This window comes from Canis lupus, chromosome 16, assembly GCF_011100685.1.
Source record: "Canis lupus familiaris isolate Mischka breed German Shepherd chromosome 16, alternate assembly UU_Cfam_GSD_1.0, whole genome shotgun sequence".
Lineage (NCBI taxonomy): Eukaryota > Metazoa > Chordata > Mammalia > Carnivora > Canidae > Canis > Canis lupus.
This window is the reverse complement of record NC_049237.1, coordinates 45888534-45909259: the sequence shown is the minus strand read 5'-3', so window position 1 is coordinate 45909259 and position 20726 is coordinate 45888534. Positions and strand designations below refer to the sequence as shown.

The 20726-nt window shown below is 35.4% G+C and overlaps 1 protein-coding gene and 1 long non-coding RNA gene across 35 annotated transcripts in view; one reads left to right on the top strand and one right to left on the bottom strand.

Annotated features, from left to right (window-relative positions):
• SORBS2 (sorbin and SH3 domain containing 2) overlaps positions 1-20726 on the bottom strand; it is a 214974-nt gene that overhangs the window by 79544 nt on the left and 114704 nt on the right. For 12 of the 34 annotated variants that reach the window (XM_038560342.1, XM_038560343.1, XM_038560354.1 and 9 more), the window contains exons 1-5: positions 17016-17065; positions 12345-12437; positions 6334-6360; positions 5968-6092; positions 4537-5178 (exon numbers count right to left, since the gene is read on the bottom strand). In XM_038560342.1, coding sequence (XP_038416270.1) covers positions 4537-5178; positions 5968-6092; positions 6334-6360; positions 12345-12437; positions 17016-17025 — 897 coding nt within the window. In that variant the 5' untranslated portion in view covers positions 17026-17065. Of the gene's footprint in view, positions 1-4536; positions 5179-5967; positions 6093-6333; positions 6361-12344; positions 12438-17015; positions 17066-20726 lie in introns of those variants that run through there. The other 22 variants (XM_038560333.1, XM_038560334.1, XM_038560335.1 and 19 more) reach the window with 6 other exon arrangements.
• Positions 1713-20267, top strand: LOC119874664. Its single transcript, XR_005371616.1, has 3 exons — positions 1713-1848; positions 3784-3862; positions 18310-20267. It is a non-coding gene; the product is annotated as an uncharacterized LOC119874664 (long non-coding RNA).

Here is a 20726-nt window from a genome sequence, read left to right as displayed (position 1 = left end):
ATGGGCAGCAGCAGCTGTGAAAGTAAGGCTTTGGCAAATGATTGATTACGTTATTTCATAATAGAAGGGTCCAGTTTATCTTCCTGAAGCAAAGGACACAGCATTCACAAATGCCAGGGAAAATATTTAGGGTGTAGCTTTTGCTGTCTTTTCAAAGCTTCTGGCTTAGACCTTCACTTATCTGACATTGAAGAACAATGTGACATTTTTAGCAACAGGATATCTGTTCCCACAGTAACAGAAGGGTAACACATCTCATTTTGTATTCTCTGTATTCTCTCTATTTGTAACTTTGTAAGAAGATGAAAACATATGAAGTTTATAAAGCAATATGTTAAATTATCAAATACGGAGGGGATCAAAATGCCTGAAAGTAGGTTGCTGTTTTCTTCTTAAACCAACTTTAATGAAAACAACAACAACAACAAAATGTAAATGAAACTTGTACAACACCTAAGTTTCCTTTTCCCTTCTTAGTATAGAGAGTTTTTGTTTCGTGGGTCTGCTAATTTCTTGGGAGGCTAATTCTTTATTATAGAACCTATATTGAGCTGATTCATAGAGTGTAGCTTACAGCTCTTGGCATTTAATGAGAGTTCTTGCCAGAATGTGGAATGTAAGTATTTAAAATGAAAAGGTCACCATCGTAAGAGGCCATTACATGGAAAATGAGACTTAAAAATGATGTATATCAGCATAGGCAAGATACGGAAGCAACATGGATCAGCAGATGAATGGATAAAGAAAATGTGGTGTATGCATACAGTGGAGTGTTATCCAGTGTTAAGAAAGAAAGAAATCTTGTCACATGAGACATAAACGAACCTTAGGGACATTAGGCTTGGTGAAATAAGCTAGTCACAGAAGGACAAATATTGCATGATTCCACTCACATAAGGTATCTAAGATAGTCAAATTCAGAGAAGCAGGGAGTAGAGTGCTGGTTGCCAGGGGCAGTGGTGTGGCTGGGAATATGGGTTGCTGTTCAACAGGTAAAAAGTTTCATTCATGCCAGATGAACCAGATGAATAAGTTCTGGAGATCTGCTTTGTGGCTATAGTTAACGATACGGTATTGCACACTTTAAAATTTGTTAAAAGGGTAGATCTCATGTTAAAAACTCTTGCTACCAAAAAAAAAAAAAAGGTAAAAATTGCAACAATGTTATGCCACTTTTTGATAAAGTGCTATGAGAGACAACACAGTGTCACTTTGGAACAGAGTGCAGGGCAGATGACATAAACTTTAATCCACTCATAAAAAATGCATTTTTGAAAACAATGTATTTCTTTCTCCCAATCAGATGCAGAGTTTGAAAAAGGGATATTATTTTATTTATTTATTTTTAAAGATATTACTTCTTATTTTAGAGAGAGAGAATATGTGTGTGTGTGTGGGGGGGGAGTGGGTAAGAGTGGGGAGCAGAGGTAGAGGGAGAGAGAGAATTTCAAGGAGATTCCTTGAGATCTCGGGCTCAGTCTCATGAACCTGAGCTGAAACCAACAGTAGGATGTTAAAAACCAACTAAGCCACCCAGGTACCCCAGAAAGGATATTATTTAAAAAAAAAAAAAACAAGAACTACTACATGTTGAGGGATTACTATGTAGCAGGCACTATGCCAAACTCCTTATATACAGTATCTTACTCAAACCTCACTGCAGTGCTATGAGAGGAATGCTTCTATTATCCCCATTTTACAGATGAAGGACTGAGACTCAGAGTCGGGGAATCACTGGATGAAAGGGTTTACAATAATCACACCTTGAAAGGATGTCTCTCCAATTGCTCTTCTAGTGTCTCTTAAGCCCACTCCAAGAAAGTCTCTGTACCCACTACTAAGTCAAGGGTAAGTAAGCAGGACTCAGTGTACACTTGCCCTATCAGCAGTATTTTCTCGGTTAAACATCCCTTCTCCATATAATTTCCTCACTAGGCTTTTAGGATACCACATGTTCCTGGATTTCCTTCTCCCTTAGGGAATGCTCCTTTTTATCTCCTTTCCTGGTTTCTCCTCTTACTACGGGGATGCTCTTAGACTCAGTCCTTGGGCCTCCTGTTTTCTCTGTACTCATGCTCTGGTGATCTCATTCAGTCTCTTGCCTACAAAAACCATCTGTATGCCTTATATGATGGCTTATATCTCCAACCTAGACCTTTCACCTAAATGCCAGACTCCTACATTGGACTTCATACTCGGCCTCTCCATGTGGCTATCTAATAGACGTCTCAAACTTACCATGTCCCAAAGGGAACCTCCAATCTTTCTTCAAACCGTTCTACCCACAATGATCCAGTTTCTATGGACAAAGGATGGCAAACAGCAACTTCTCAGTTGCAAAGACCCAAACCCTTAGGGTCAACCTCAACTCTTTTCTTTCATGTCCCATATGCAGCCAGTTAGGAAGTCCTCTTTCCTCTGTTTTCAAAATACATCCAGACTCTCATTTCTCACCACCTCCACTGCTTCCACCCTGCTTCAAGGCACCCTCATTCCTCATTTAAATGGTTGCAAAAGCCACCTGACTGGCTTGCGCATTCTCCTTCTTGCCCTACTGTATTCTCAATTAAGCTGCCAGAATGATTCAATTAGATGAGGGGTCAAATAAAAATTGTGGTAGCTAAAGATCTTTCAATGACTCTCATTTTTATTGAGAATAAAAGTTGAAATACTGCAATGGCTTGCAGGAATTGCTGTCATTTGGTCTCTGTTACCTCTGACTTCACCTCTGCTTACTCTATGCCTCATTTTCTTCCTCTTCTTTCCACTGGATTCCTTGCTGGTCCCTGAGCAGCCCCAGCATACTTCAGCTTTAAAACCTTAGCACCAGATGAGCTCTCTCACAGGACTGAGTTTCCCCTTCAAAGCCATTTTGTCTTCTCAATGAGGATTCTTTGACTACCCTAAATAACATGAACTCTGCTCCCCAGATCCCTGCTTAGCATTGCTTATTTATAATCTCCCTCTGATGTATATAATCTACTTATTTCAGTTTTTATTAATATTTTTCCCTCCCTGGAAAGATTTTAATTATCAATGGTTTCAAATACAGCTCTGTGACTAGGACAGACTTGACACATAGTAGATGCCCAATAAATAATTGTTGAATGAAAAAAAAGTATGAGGATCTCGAATCTTAATTTGTAGATCATGCTGATCCTCTGGGGATTATGTGATGAAACCAACTATTCTGGTCAGTATGGATAGGGACAAGATCTATGGAAAAAGAAAGTTATCAAACTTAAATTTCAAGCATAATAAAACCATTTAGAAGAACCAAACTTTGTTAGATGAGTAAATGGAGTTGTTAATGTGGTGGTGTTTGCTATGACTTCTATCCTGCTTGGTGGAGGCGCATGTTCTGGGACACAACTAATTTTGCTCTCTGACACTGGCAGATCCCTGTTTGCAGATCCCTGATTTTGCTTCCCACCTCCTTCTGGGATTGTGGAAGTTATTAATAAATATAAATAAGTTGTAACAGTGCCTGCATATAATAAACTCTTAGTATTTGCTAGTTGCTATTCTTGTTATCTTGTTTATCATATTTCCTAGGGGCTTTCAAAAGATATTATCTTAACTCAAAGAAATTTCTCTAACAAATTAATTTTACCTATCATAATTAGCTGATGGAGATATTTTAGAGAGGTATGAAAATACCCATTTGTTTTTTTAATCATCTAAGCTTAAGGTTTCTGCTTTACAGATGGGGAAGGGATGGATTTGAACTGAAATCTGTTTATCCTTAAAGTTTATGCTCTTGACATTACACTGTTTTTGCAGAAACCAAGAACAGAAACACACTTCACTTCTAAATGATGAAAAAACGTCAGCAGAATGACACTATGAGGGCATTTTGCAGGTAGGAAAATAAACATTTACTTTCTAACAGTCTGAGTATTAAAGATCAATGAATATGCTTTCTGAAATAAATCTCAAGAGGCAGAAATCGATCAAGATTCGGTGAAAATTAATATTGAGCTACAAAGGAATAAATGCTGGTTGAATTAAGATACATGTTTCCTGCCAAAGTGAATTATAATTGCTAATTATTTCAAGACTTTATACATATAAATAAAGTAAATCTAGGTACTCAAAGGTCTGGCATAAAAAATATTTCTTTAAAACTTAAAAGTACTTTGAGCACTGAAGTGGTTTGCAAAGTCTTAAGCAATAATCAATCCATCACTGACTTCTAATAAATTCTTAGAAGGAATAAATTTTATAACATGGTTTCTGGATAAAAGATCTGTGTGTATACATATATACATATATATATGTGTGTGTGTGTGTATACATATATACATATAAATGCACATTTATATATATATTACTATTTCTTGATTAAAAGGTACTTAGAAATTTCTTGATGAATTTAGTAGGATTTTAAATAGGAAGATGAGGAAGATGGTTTCTTTCTCCTTTCCCTTCCTGCTGGGAGACTAACAAAGCATTAGGTTATAGAAGAAGCCCAAACCAAAGGAGTTAGGGTCTCTACTGAACACCTGTAACAAGAGATTGGAAAGTGTAATGTACCACCCGGCAGTCTGAGGACTGAGAGGCCGCAGCAACTGCAGATTTTTGTCTCTCTTGCTGAAGAGGTATCTTTGTAGTCTCTGGAGAAAGCTCAGGTAGCTGTTTGTGGCTTTTAGGATCGTGTCCTGAAACGGGAGTTATCTGAATGGAAAGAGATGCTGTGTGTATCTCAGGCACTGGGTTAGGGGGCGGTGAGCAAGGCCTTTTGGGGAATGATGATACTTCCACAGATTGGGAAAACTGTGGAGTATTAAAGTGGACATTACTTCCTACATCCTGGTTATGGATTAGTTTCAATGTAGAAATCCTTCGAGTCTGAGAATCTTGCATGTAGTCCTCTTGTAGAAATGGGGTGCTGATATCAGCATTTTGTAGGGGACCAGTGCTGGCAGCTGCTGGTAGTGGATTAGTGATTTTTTGTGTATATGATACCGTTGTGTTAGATTCTTCAGAATATACAATTGTCTGGTTGGACTCATCATTAGAATACATAGTTCCCTCAAGAGGTTTTCTGTTAGTAAAGTACTTTGTACAGAAGGGAGTTTGTGTGTTAGTTACTAGTTGGTTTAAAATGTCACCCTTTGTGTGATTGGTTATCAAGGAGCTACAAAAGCTCTCTTTTCTGGGTGGTGGAAAGGGTGCCTGGATTGCCAAAAACATCCGGAGAGAGAAATAATGTTGAAGAAAAAACAGAGAGAAAGTCAAAGTTAGTCATTATAGAAACCAGTGTCAACTTTACCCTTAAAGTAAAGCAACGTCATACCTTCTTCTTATTCTACACATTTTGTTGGCTGATTAAATGATCATTTTTATTCCATTTAGAATGCATTTTAATTTATTATCAATATTGCTCTCTGGGAGAAAATAGTTTTTATAGAGAATACATTACGGAGTTTTTTTCCACCTATACTCTGGAAAATTACGTTAAAAATGAACATGTGTTCTCTTGGCATATTTTTAGACTTTGAGGTATAGGTACTGTATGTTTAGTCACATTGCTTTAATAACAGTTTTCATGTTTGGGGCACAATTTTACTATCTCTCCAGAGTCCTTTTAGTTAATATAATACACAGTTGCATAACTCATGTGTATTGAATAAATACTGTGTTGCTGACCTCATAACTTCAAAATCCAAAGCATCAGCTACCAGCTTTTTAAGAATTAGAAAATATTGTAAACATTATGTTAGAAAGTGTTCTACTTTTATGAACTGAATCAGAAAAAAAAATTCCATAAAGCCTGTTTTGAGTTTAAAACTTGTCTTCTATGTTGTAAATAAAGTTTGGCAAAGAATACAAATACAAGAGCAAAACATATTAAAGATAAAACATGTATCTAAATATTTATATGGAACTCAAGAAGAGAATCTACAGCAGCAGTCTAATAGGATGCTTTAAAATAACACAGTAGACAAGAGTGTGCAAGATTACCTGAGTTGGTGATTTTTTTTCTTGTAAATTTGGTCGAACGCTTCTAAAACCTTTTGCTGCAAGAGAGGAATATGTAGCATCTCCGTTCAGTGTCTCTTGATTTCGATCATTGTAAGATCTCCAAGCTTTTATTAAGGGAAAACAAATTGGATACAAAAATATCTACATTCACTTTTAACATATTTTTGGGTAAAATTTATTTTTATTTCCAAAATTGAAGATTTCTTTTTTAGAAATTAAATTTAGTTTAATAGACGTAACTGTATATGCAATTGAAGTTTACTGTGAGGTCAACAATATGACTATGGATATGTTAAGAAATACTCACAACAAATGTAATGATTATTCAGAATAGCTTTTCTGTACCTGAGTCTGGTGACTGAGAATCACGCCCTAAAAGAAAAAGAAATGTTAAAATTAATACTAAGGTAAAAGAAATGAACAACCCAGTAAAGACTATTTGGCAAAAAAAAACCCACACTCACTTTTTTTTTTTTTTTTTGCAAACATTATCTCATTTCTAAAACTCTTAAGTAAGTCAAATCTACTAAATGGAAGGGTTGTGCATTTAGTTTTATTTCAATGACAGTATCATTCATTAAGTATAATATGTAATTAAGAACATATAACAACAACAACAAAAAGAACATATAACAAATACTGATTTTTTCCTTCAATAATATTGCAACCATGCAATTCTATTTTATTATTGCCTAAGCTGGATATATGAATTTTAAAATATCAAACCGTTTGATTTTAAAATGGTTTGTAAGCAAACTAAAAAAACAAAAAAACCCAAAAACAAACCCCAAAACTAAAATGGTTTGTAAGCAATGACTGCTTCTCCAAAGCATTAAATTAACACCATATACTTAGCTTTCAGTGCCCTGGTGTTACTAACCATACTCAATTCCTGTGTTAGGGGGCGATTGATTTTTTGTAGTTTGCATTTCATTTTTATACTTTAAGAAAGTGTATGTGTTTCTACCACATTATGTGATATTTTTCAAATCATTCTCTAAACTTTGAATTTTCCTCTTATTGCCATTTTAAAGTCATTGTGTATTCAAATATGAGAGAGCCCTTATAATATATTCCATTGTCTTGCAGTAAGCTGTGGAAAATGAGTTTCAGTATTAACAAATTGCTTTTGATAATGCAGCTGGAAAGTGAGTGGCTCAATGACATATTTACTGTCGGTTTTATTCAAATTATACATTCAAGAATCTTCTGTAACTTATGCACTCTTGAGGTAATCGTCTTGTATTGCTTGGCTCTTTCATACCACATGGTCAACTTCCTGTAGAATCAGAAAGTCTGAACTTTAGAAATGACCTTATGGGTCATCCAGCCTGATCTGTCCAATCCTGGACTCTTTCCCCGAGACTGTTATTAAAATGTTGTATTTCAATGCCTAATAGAACATGAATGTTATATGTAAAAGGGACTCTTCATTTTCTTTCTAACACTTATGGGATATTTTGAAATCTAAACACATGAATTTGGAGTGATAAAAATGAGTTGAGAAATGAGAGTTTGATTTTTAGATAAAATATTTGATATTCTTTCCAAACCAAGGGAAGAAAAAGAAATATGAATTAGCACAGAGTACATTACTGTATCTCCAGGTCAGGGGAGTTAGAGAAGACTAACAAATCTTCACCCTTTATAATAATTGTTAATTCAGGACAGAATTTATCGCCAATGAATTCAATATAGGTACCGCAAAGTAAAAAATAACTTTCAAGAGTCATAGGCAAAATGCTTGAAATTTTCGATCACTTAAATAATGATGAGGATTCCATAAAGACAGCAAACAGGGTAGCGATACGGACCAGAACAATCATTAGAATTCTGCTTTGGGGCACCCAGGGAGAGAGACGTAGTGACCACCTGTGTGTCATGGACAGTTTGTGGACAAGGAACAAGTTTGGGAACTTGAGGGAAGCAGCAGGAATAATTATTATTTATATCATAATTAGTTGCCTAATAATACGGAGTTCATTTCACTTTTAGTCTGATAAAACTGGGCTCATAAAGAAGGTTGTGTGGGTATAGGCTGGGGATGGAGATGGTGGGAGCCAGGTGCTTGGAGGTACAAGGGTTGTAGACATGGTGAAGAGGAGGAGGTATAGATAGTGAGCAGATTTGAAGGACACTTGAAATAAACTTCCTCTAACTGATAGTTTGTAGAGAGGTACTTCTGTTTCTTCTCACAGGTGACCACATTGGAGATTATGGAATCTACAGTGGGATAAATATTAAGTGTGAGACTCAGAGGACAGTCACTCTGGATTCAACCAGGGGCTTATCTCTCTCTCTCTCTGTCCTGGGCCCAGGGATTTCCAAATGAAACTGCTTATTTCCTCTACTACAGGAAATACGAGGTATTCATTATGATGAGCTTTTAAAACTATACTTAAATACAAAAAATAAGGATGAAATCTACTGCATGGTGGACACAGTTGTAGAATTATGAACAAGGGGATGGGAGAAAAATCACCATGGATTAAAACTTCAGGATGAATCCACATTTTAATGAATCTTATGGTAATGATTAAAGTCTACTCTTTAGTGGGTGGTCTCTTAAGAATAGTTAAGGGTACAACGTTTGTTTCTTTAAAAAAGATCCAGTTATAGATACTGAACACATCCAGTCCTGATTTGCTATTTTATTATAATTCTTTGGAGGCATTGAAACATCAACACCATCCCACATGATTACTATTCACTGTAGACTTGCTTTTATTTAATTTCTGCCAAGAAAACTTAGGGAGGGAAGACAGGGTGGTTTGGAGCAGGTAACAGAAAGCATCCTGGAACCACGCCAAGTGAAGAGAATATCAGTTAAAAAAAAGGGGGTGCCTGGGTGGCTCAGTCAGTTGAGCATCTGCCTTTGGCATGGGTCCTGATCCTAGGGCTCTAGGATTGAGTCCTGCATTGGGCTCCCTACTCCCAGGAAGCCTGCCTCTTCCTCTGCCTTCCTTTCTGTCTTCTTTCATGAATAAATAAATAAAATCTTTTAAAAAATAAGGCCTGGCATGTAAATGATTTGGCAGATTCATGGCGAAATGGTTTTGCCCAGCATCTTGAATATGATTCATGATTATTTACTTGTGAAAAGTCTAGGGATCAGAGCCTTTAATTTCTAGCATTCTTTAGTTGATGGTCATTGCTTCTCTGAAAATTCAAGAACTGAGTAAATGGGGCAGATTTATCATTCTCTGGCTATTTTTCATGGGAATATAAATAGGGTCTGTGAGAATTAAGAACCATAACCCACTCTTTGCTGGTACAATGAACATTCCTCATGTCCAGGCAGAAGGTGGTGGACACCTGTCACAGAAGTTGGTAAGGCATTCGTGGCTCACTTTGGGGATTGGGCTGGATGCCCTGAAAGGTCATTTCTGATTTTATGATTCCAACATAATGAATTTTAGGTAGCCGTGTTTGTGGTACCTGTTTCATCATAATTTTTACCCTGAGGTTTTATTTAAATTCCTCATAACTGGTATGCAATGTTAAACATTATGAACTACACTTTTCTTGAAAACTATGATTTTAATTCTTAGAGCTTCTTTCTTTAGAGAGCTCAAATGCTTTGCAAGAACTAATTAAACATATTAATTCAAGTAGACTAATTGAATGCCTACTGTGTTTCTAAGTATTGTGATAAGCCTTATTTATTATTTTCTTCATTTACTCTTATTTAATTAGGACAAATCCTTGTGAGTTTAGGAAATGATTAAGTTCTCAGAGATGTAGGAAAATGAAACACAAATTCTTTTTTTCAAAGATTATTTTTTAAAGATTTTATTTATTTATTCGTGAGAAACACAGAGACAGAGGCAGAGACACAGGCAGAGGGAGAAGCATGCTCCCCATGGGGAGCCTGATGCTAGACTTGATTCCAGGACCCTGTGATCACGACCTGAGCTGAAGGCAGATGTTCAACCACTGAGCCACTGAGGCATTCTGCCCTACTCTCCACCCCCCCCCCCCGCCCACCTTTTTTTAAGAAAGGAAACTGGAGATACAAACAGATGAAATTTCCTAAAGGTATGAATAAAACACACATGTGTTGGCTGGACCCAGTCTCTTAGCACAGTGGACCTGTCACCATAGCATACCACCGTATCAGGGTTGTCTTAGACTGCCAAGCATTTTGGTAAAATAAAATAGTCAACATAGTCATCACTGTGGTTCTAGCTTTGGTTGAAAACATCAGTGTGTGCTCTGAATTATCCATTGGGATTTTACTTTTAAAGGTAAACAAAGACACACTGATTTAAGGGATAAAGAGTTGATGAGTAGTAGCTCAAATTGACTCTATGACCTAGGGGGGATGGAGGGAAGCTTGGAATCCTTTGTGGAGGTAGTCTTTTACATAAAGGTTGTTTTATTTTAATAATATCAAATGTAGTAAATATTTACTAATCTCCTTTTGACTCACAAAGAGACACTGTGTCAAATAAGTTTTTATGAAGGCCACCATATCATGTAAGAGGCCTAAAGAGAGGCTGAGTTCTTTCTTCAAAATGTAAATAAATCTTCATTGAAAAATGGTTCATATCTTATGTGTCTAATGAATGCTAAAGAAATCCATTTTTAATGTAACCACAAACAAAGTTCAGGGGACTTCATTCTTACTTAGGAGAAATCTTACTCCTAGTGACATGACAGTTTAAATGGTCCAGAACTATTACATACTTTTATTACTGAAGATTAATTCATATTCCTGAAGTATTAAATCTTTTCTATTATTTTGATTCTGAAGCATTAACATTTTTCTGCTAAGTTGAGTGATATGAAACTGATATTCTAATTTTGACCTTCCAGAATGCAATCTTTATTTCAATCCACTATTAATTCCTTCATGGTTACTTCTGTAAATCATAACAACTTGGCATTGTTGAAGTAGTGCCACATTCCCTAGGTGGCCCCCTCAGATGGTCCACATCTGAAGAGCTTTACTTGGTTGAAATGTTAATGATATTTGTGATTAGGCATCCCAATTACCTGCTGGTCCTGATCAATTTATTTGTTTGTTTTCTAATTTCCCTTCATTCCCATTTCCCTCAGGTACTCAATATAAACACATTTGGGTTTTTCTAACATTTTCCCATGCTCATACACACATAAACAAACATGTACAAATACATATATAGATATTTTTCTTAACCAAAATGAGGTTGTACTATATACATTGCAATGCAATTTGTGTTTTTAAAAATGTAATATATTATGGAACCACCTGGACTGGTATTTAAACTTGTACATGGAAATCCATTTGTAAACTGGAGGTGGTGCTGGCTAAGAGTGGGAATTCTACACATGAAAGTGTTTTTTTCCTCAACATGGCTGGGTAGTTTAGGATCAAATGGCTTTAGCCAAGGACATTCTCAGTTATTAATTAACTACTAAATGTATGTGTGTAAAAGACACTGATATGCACAGTGTGAATTAAAATGATTTAAACACTCCATCTCTCTCCAACTTCTCCCAAACCCACAAACATTATAAAAAAAAAAAAACAAGGAACCCCAACTCAGCAACCCATAATCAAACCAACTAACCAGTCAGCCGACCAAACAACTAGACACAGGAAGGTATGGGCATTTCTCAGGGCCTCCAGACATGGGGGTTGCTGGGTTCACTTTGATCCTCTATAGCAGTAGCCCCTTGTACAGATTGTACCCACAGGTCTAGGTCATAAAGAGACACACCTCAGTAGGTGCCGAAATATCACACTCTCGATTAGCTTTCTACAGATATATGTATTTGTGGGTACGTGGTAATCTTACCTGGACCAAGACATTTAAAAATATATATTAGAAGGGCCTTTGCTGATTGGATTAAAGGAAGTTTTAAGATCTTTACCAAACTAATATTCTTTCATATTGTTTCCAACCTTTGGTGAAGAAGTGAATTAATCATAATCCACTTACCTGTAAATCCCTGCCCCTCTGTGTTCCCACTCCCCAACAGTTTTTAAATAAAAAAAACTAAAGCACCTGTGAGTTATCTTAACTAAACATTACATTACTTTAGTTCATGAGAAAAAAAAAAGCTTAGTTATTAACACTTGCAGTTGTTACTCAACACATTTTTGGCAGGTGACGGTTGTTTTTAATTAGATTTTTAAAACTTTTTTTTTTTTTTAACAAGCTATCAGTTTCCTTTGGCTTTTTATTTTTAGAACAAAAACAGTCAGAAGGGATAGGAGCTATTCTTGAGACAAGAAAAATAAGAACTAGTAGGGCTTTAGGAAGGTATTTACTGCTACTTTCATCATCCAAACGAGATAATTCTGGAAAGAGAGAAAGGTCAGATAAAGCCATTCGATTGTGACATTCTGTGAGTTAGCGATATTATACCTGCAGCCAATAGGTTTGGAGAACTTTGAACTCTCTTCACAGATGTTAATGTAACAGACATGGCAGCACGTTTGCGAGCACACCCACCGCTATCTGAAAGCAAAAAAATGATATAGCAGAGGCCACAGCAAAGGAGAAAGCACATGCACTATCATGCATTTTAAGTGGAATGTGCCAGACATCCATGAGGAAGATGAACAGTCAGGATTAGTAACCATGGAATACACTGGAAAATTTCACACCCACCCCAAACTAAAACAGACAAAACAAAACAAAAAAACCAGGGGTCTGTCTTAGAAACAGACGCCATTGCTTTAGTAAAAACACAGATTTTATACTTAATATTTTATGGGTTTCCTTTAAAGAAAACAGAAGCATACAACTCAACTTTGTTTATGCCATTTAAGTTCAATTACTGTTAAATTTATAAGCAGTGTGAAGAGCGCTTAGGGTCAGGGACAACTGATCTTTCAGTATTGGGAGCAATGGTATACCACACTTTGTATTCATCATTTAGGTTTTACTGTATTTTAGCTATTTATGATTCCTAAAGGTAGCTGGAATCACTTCTTGAAGTAAAAGTTATTAACTGATACAAGTATGGTATGATAAATAGGATTCATAAAGAAACAGATGTCATTACAGAAGTTCTCTGTCCTTTCATAGTTCTTATTGTTATGGAAATAATTAGCCTATTTGGAATCAAAGGCAACATTGATATATACAGTATTGAAATGACCAATATTTAAAAGATTAAATTGTTTTTATACTTTTGAACAATAGGTTGATGAGGATCCATATACTTACACTTCATGGACATTGCAATGTGAAATAAAGTACGTGAAAATGCATCAGTTATTTTAATGGGATATGAGAAGTTTAGAGTAGCAAGACTTCTAAAATTGGAAGGTTCATGTTCTATTTACGAACAGATTCCAATTTCGTTCCTACATTCCTTTGTATATGGAATGTGCAATAAATAGTTTTGCTCATTCTCCTGGAATGAAAACAACTGAAATTGGAATCTTTTTGAAAGTTATAACTAGGAAAACAAATAATATAACCACCAATATGATAACATAATCATTATATATTGCCACATGCTATTCTCATTATTCCCCCTTTTTCTTTATTTCTTAAAGAAAAGTATCCAGTTTGTTTACTGGAAGTGAGGGGATTTAAGAGTGCTTGGAACAATGACTTAATTATTGGTAAAATCACAAGCAGTAAGGTCAATAGAACTTAAAATTGGTAGAATGATTCTCATATCAAAATATAATTTCTTAAATACATGTTTAAAATTTCCTAATGCAGACAATAACTAATACAGAAAAATGATTTGAAGCAACATATGTGAAGTCAAATATCAAAGATCAAACACAGAAAGACAAATGGTAGAAACATACAATACTAAAGATATCTTTCAAAGAAGCACCAATAGGATTTTAGCAAATTGAAAAAAAAAAGCTACAAGGAAGGAGTGTTTCAGATAAAATGGAGGTAATGTCAGGGAATACGTGGTGTATGTATAGCAGCTATCAATGGTCTAAAAGGACCACGTAGTCAAGGATGTTGAAAGTGGAAATGGACCTCTAAGAAATTTTATTTTCTAGTTCTTGGAACTCTGGACATCTGAAAACTAGCAGGAATGAGAAAGAAAAATTTCACAATGAGGAGGTTCAGAGTTACTGGTTAAATCCATCGTTCCAAAACGTGTGCCAAGACACCTCAGGCCCCATCAGAAAGTTCACAGGGCTTGGGGAAGACTTCTTCTGTTCTTGAGGAGAACACAGTGATGCCTCTCAGATGCTGCATGAACCACTAGCCTTAGTTCCCATTTTCAGCATAATCGTTTGTGCTGTTTTCCTTTAAATGTATCATATTTTTGAAAAGCTGGGTTTTGGTGATCACAGGGGCAAAGAGCAAATCCCCTCTGAAAATAATTTTGGACCAGTAAAAGAGAGTGGCGATGTATGCTCTAATTCCATGGTCTGAGAAGTTTTGTGTGTCTCCAACAGACACACTATCCTGTTAGTAAGTAACTGTGGTTATAAAGAATAAATTAAAATGATTGGCTTTTTTTATTACAGTGTATTATTTTTTTAAATTGCTTCTCAGTTGGTAGAACATAAGTACTTATTAAGTTGTCTGCACCTACTACTTAATAAATAGAACTGTTAGGTATTTCTTTTGCCTTGAGAGTATGCCTAAAAATTACTAAGATATCTTGGCACAGCAAAACAAGAAAGGGTAGGAACCTCTGTGTCAAACAGTTTTTGTATTCTAAGCAGTTCTATGATCTACATAAAATGAATAGAGCATCAGTTTTTTATTAACAGTTTAACAAGGAGCTCACTTCGAAAAGTTGAGACATTTGTGAAATTGCTAAGAACAGAAAAATCGCTTAGATTTTCTACTTGTTGATACTTTCTGCTATTCCTTGAAGATATTTTCTTAAGATCTCAAAATGAGGATACTTTCTTGCACACTTTAGGTTATCCTAAAGAATCTTGATGCCACTCTCACCTTCAAGGTGGCATACTCTTGCACAGACCTGCAGGACTCCTGGGAGCTGCTTCTAATTTCTGGGAAGCACTCATGGGTAAATCACACACTATGAATTATTTGATGTCTTTCTCTCTTCCCTTTCTGGAATAGCTAAGATTTTCCTTAGAAGATAATGGCTCCCGAGTCCAAAGAGTGGAAATACTGCATGTTTTATAATTTCTATACATTGTTTAGATACTTCTGTATGAAAAAATGAATCACATTTCTTTGGCTCTTTTATAACATATTTGACCAATAATGGAAAGCTAATTTAAAAGAATCTCTTTTCAAAAAAATAAAAAAAATAAAAGAATCTCTTTTCAAAAACTTGACTGATGCATGGACATTGAAAGTAGTACTGTATCTCTTTAATGATTGATAGGTAGATGATGAAGAACAGTTTTATGTACAGATATTTAGGAATTAATCTCTCCTTCATTTTGTAGATATAGCAACAATGCTTTTTTCAACTTTCTATAGCAAGATTTATATCTATCTATCATCTATCTATCTATCTACCTATCTATCTATATTTTTTAAAGTGGTGTGGTTTTATAGCAAAATTATAGTATTGCTTTGGAATTTTAAACAAAGAACTCCAGTCAATTCTAATCAACTTTGTATGCATATGTTTAATATATTTTATATGCACATATGTGTGTAAATTTACCCAGATAAGTAAAATAAATGCAAATTAGCATTCCATATAGAACTGAGCTCACTCCTTTTAAATGAGAGCATGCTTTAGAGAGTTACATTCATGTTGCTGGAGCATTCACTTGACTCAAGTACCCTGGAGACCTAAGCAAATGTATAAATTTTCTCTTTGTCTACTTTGCTATTAGGGATTGCATCCTATGACTAGGAAGGTTAATTACTGAATGCATTATAATGAATATGGCATATTTATAGTATAATCACATATTCTATTTGCTTTCTTCAATCCTTTTGCCTAAAAGTATTTCTCCTTTCATTTCCCGTGTCTACCTGCCACATCTCCAGTTGTCCAAATGCCTTTACTTGGTCCATTTCTAAGGTTGTCATTTCTCTTGATTTCTAAGCCTCCCTTATTTATTTTGACTATTTTAACTATCCTCATCTTGCCTCTTACTCTCCACATTTATACCTGCATCTTCAGGGGGGCAGCTAACCCATGATTCTCCAAGGTCATCCACTGCAAGTTTTTGCTAAAGTCAGCCACAGAATCATGGACAAAGACATGTCCATGTCTCTATACTTGATCTAGGGATTAGATATTGGTTCTCACCAATGATTGTTAATCCTTCCTTGGGGCATTTTGCTAACAACAAGAGATAGCAAAAAGGCGAACTGCATGATGTGAGAAATTATCTTGGACTACCCTTCCTCCTCTGCCACAGAGTAACTGGCTAAAACAACTTTCAGTGATCACTTGTAGATAGGAAATGCTATTTTTAGAACACAGGTTACAGAATTTCAGTGAGAAAGTTGTTTAACAGAGTTACCTGATAGTGAATATAACCATGTTGGAGGAGGGAAAGCTGAAAATGGAAGTTAAAATATTTCTACTATGGAAAAAAATTCATACGTACCCAGCATGTGTCACAAACCCTGTTACAATTAATCTGTATATAATAGAGTTTAGAGACCTCAATGTTGTTGAAGCTAGTTAGAGATACTGCTCTCATTCTAAAAATAAAATGCTTATGACTTTATGTATATTGTGTCTAGCTTAATTAATCTGATCTCATATAAAGCTTTGGCACTCTGTCTGCTAACACTGTTAACATAAAGTGTTTATAGAAAAGGGAATTTAAAATGTTTTCTGCTAGAGCAATTTGCCTATGAAATTAGCCTATTTTAAGTGAGCAATTTCAAGTGTATGCGTCAAGTGACATGCTCCCTTTTCCTAGGGCATATAGGAGTGAATTTAAAGATACGGTTATAGAAAAGGGGAGTAAAAGTAGATAGCAAAACAGAAAATTCTACCTTTGATAGATGTAAGATTGGAGCATAAAAACAAAGAAATCAAGTAATGAATTTAGATCAATCAGATCAGCAGAGTATTAAACTTAATGATTTGGGGCCAAGATGATTTTTAAAGAGCAAGGCTAAAGAGTTTTAAAACTAACAGAGACAGCGTACCTGTATTCATTTTGACCTTGGAGGGTTTGCTATTAAAGTCTTCAGTTTTCCTGTAGAAAAAAAATGATGCATTAATTTGTTCACTGTATGGGGAACAAAATATCCCGAAAGAGTGTTTTTGTTTTGTTTCTGGCATACCTGTGAGTTAATGTCACATTATCCTTAGTCTTTTTTTTTTTTTTCCAATATCCTTAGTCTTATTTGATGTCAGGATTTAAAAAGGTGGGCACAATTTCTAATTCTATTCAAGTTAAACTTGAGTTATTATTAGTTCTTGATCATAAACCAACTTTTTGTCCAATGGTGACCACTAACGGATGAGAATCGAGAGGAATTTTGTTAAGAATTAAATTTTTTTCACATTTGTACTAATAGTTTTTGTTTTCTAAGCCTGGAAGGGTCAATTGGTTGTTAAGTGTCTTCTTTTGGAAGGTACCCTGGTACTTTGAAGTCATTACCTTATACCTACAGTTTTTTATATTATTTAATTTTTTAAATTTGAGATCATGACCTTACACTATTCAGTTTATTACTGGGCCAATGTATCGAACATATATTTTGAGCAAAAGGTCAAGGTAGAGGAGATGCACCTATTTTTCCTTAAGACAGGAAACAAGTAATTACTACAAAATCCATTTCTGTTTCAGTATTAGATACTGTGGTTTTTCCCAACAAGTGTTTGATGAATAACAATTGAGATTAATTCATTAGAAATGGTTGGTGGAATGTTGCTTGCTGTAGAAAAAGTTTGAAGATTTTGTGTATTATTTTATATGTGCGGTGACTTTGTTCTTTCCTGGTATATTTGTCTTAGCCCATTTTTAGAGTTTCTTATTTATCCACACATTAAGACCAAAGAAGAAGGACATTCTGTCATAGGAAGCAATTCTTTTAAGAGTGAGAGCCCTAAAAAAAAAAAAAAAAAAAAAAAAAAAAAAAAAAAAAAAAAAAAAAAATAATAATAATAATAATAATAATAATAAAATAAGAGTGAGAGCCCTGACAGGGATGTTTAACCTCTTTGCTGCCTTTGTTCCTGAGTAGAACCTGTTGTTAGATGAATATGAACTTCTCCAGCCCCACATGGTCAGTTTCCATGTACATTAGGACTCTAACATCCGATTATTTAAAATATTATGCATTGTGGTCAAGTGGGGGTAAGGTTGAAATTAAAAAAAATCTGTCATGATCTGCCAAGAAAGACTTTTGATACAAATATTTTCCTCCAGTCTCTATAAAGAGCACCAAATGAGTTCCCTGACTTTCTTGTCCTTTTTGTCTTTTCCCTCTCCAGAACACACAGAAAAATGTGGCAGCTTGTGGAAGAACTCTACTTAGTAGCCCTAACATGGCCTGTGTTGAAGAAATGCCAGTGAAGTCAGGGGAGAAGGCTGTGGTCAGTGCAGGAGCCTTGAGAAAGCTCCATCAAACATATTTATTTTAATCTCTCGGTAGCAAAACTCTTAATATGTTAACCTTAAATGGATAAAATAAATGGAAAAGAAAAGCCTCAGGGGATGTCTGTGACCAAGTCTGAGGCAACTGCTAAAACAAGAAGGAATAAACAGTCTCCAGAAAATGAGGACTAGAAGAACATTTCCGGAATTCGACTCCTTTTCACTCCTTTTCAGAACACATTTTGTTTAAAACCATCCTAAGTTTTAAAACTGACTAAGGTCAGGTTTGCCTTGGAACAATACTGATCGTGATAGAAAACATCAAACAGAAGGAAGGTTAACTCTCCGTAATACAGAAGCTGCCAATACAAAATCATAATGTTTTTCTACCAAGCTAGAGGATGAATTGTCAACACTTGTTGTCTGAATTCAAATGCAGATATTTACAAAACATCTGCCACTCAAGAACAAAATAGGATTAACAGGAACAAAGAAAGGCGCCACAGATCCTTGAGCTTTTCATCTTTAAAGTGATGTATCCTGTTACTTATAAATGTAATTTGGGTGGTTTTTAAGCTTCTCATTGTTTTAGATGTCAAAATGTGAAATGACTAACTTCCTAATCAGGCAAGATATTTTCCAAGTTGTTAAAAGAAGAGCCTTGGTGATTGAGCTTTCCAGAAGAACCTGAAACTGAAAGGCTTCTTGGATGACCAATAAAAAAGCATGATTCTATTTCCATTATTTGTACGAAAGCCATTAGCAAATCCACAACTGAGAACTCTCTTTAGACAATTTAACTAAAGCAAATCTAATCTCTTTTGTTCTGTTCTGGAAAAGTGTCTTTAATTGTACTTACAGAACAAGCATAGATGATTCAGGAAAGCATCAAATTCCTAGAGTGTTTGCATGCTTCCTAGAAGAGACCGTATTTCAAGTATTCTCCTAAATTGGAATTGAACAAGGGCCAAGACAATGAAAACGGATGATAAAATGCAGACTACCTTCAATCTCAGCAAATAATCCACAGAGCAAAGAACTCTCTGTGCAGTAGTGTCAAAATGATTTTCAACAGGTGGTGTGGAGCTGTATTTACTTAAGTTCAGTTCTTGCCCAAGTCTTATTTAAAAAGCAACTTTCTACGTGTACTAATTTGTATATAGCGATCTATTTGTTTCTGTATGGGTTAGAGCAACCTTCATTCCCAATATGCATAGGGCAATACATTGTGTTTGTTGTTCATGCATGGGCAGAGACGTGACTTTGTGTCTGTAGCCTTTGGATTCTGCTTGAATTTCTTTTGATTATGTGACCTCTTATGGATCTGAACCATCTTTATTCCCAACAAGCATAGGACAACACAAATAGAGAAGTTTTGATTGTTCCTGTAGAGGCACCAACAGGATTCTGTGCTCCTAATCTTATAATTCTGCTTGAATCCTTTTGTTTATCAGGCATCCTATTTCTGAAGAGAAGCAGAGGCAAAATCCTTTCTTCAAGTTTGGCCAAGAATTCTGTGTACGTCATTTTATTTTTGTAGACTTGAATTCAGGCACCAAGACCATCTATAAAACTATGGAATGAAGTTTTAGCTCAGCTAACGTGAGAAGTTGCCCAAAAGATTCTCCATAGAATAATTTTAATCCAATAATTGCTAGGGTTCTTTTGCAATTGATCTGTTCACAGTTTATATATCATCTAGAAGAAAGGAAATAGTTTAAGTGGTAGGAAAACATTGAGGGATGTTAGACTTTTTAGAGACATAGTTTAGACACAAGAAAAAAATGATTTATGTTGAGGTTAGGCACCAGATTTTAACCTGAATTTACTTTGGAATGGATCATGTGTATCATTCTTTCTGGATAAACTTACTGAGTGGTCAATGCATGTCTCTCTGTCTCTGTGTCTCCCTGACAGTGGTAGGATTAGAAGTAGTCTTATGTGCCAAATGAATTTACTTTTCAGTTACAATCAAATGACCTATTTTAGGTTGATTACATTCATCTTTTTCATCTTTTCTGTCAATATGTTGTCTTGAAATTTTCACAGGAAATACCCCAAGTCAATTATTTTGTTCTTTATAGTCCCTGAATTTAGAAACACAAGAATACACCTCAACCTCTTTTCCAAATGGTTTCTCTGAATTGATGATAAAAGGTATATGAAACGGACTCGGGACTCCTCAGGTGCTTCTGAGTGGGTGGAACATGTTGTAGTTAATAGTGAGGGCATGGTTTTCCACTCTCAGCCTTCACATAAGAACTCAAAATTCCTCCCAACATTCTCGAGCTAAAGGTGCCTGAAGATGGGTCCT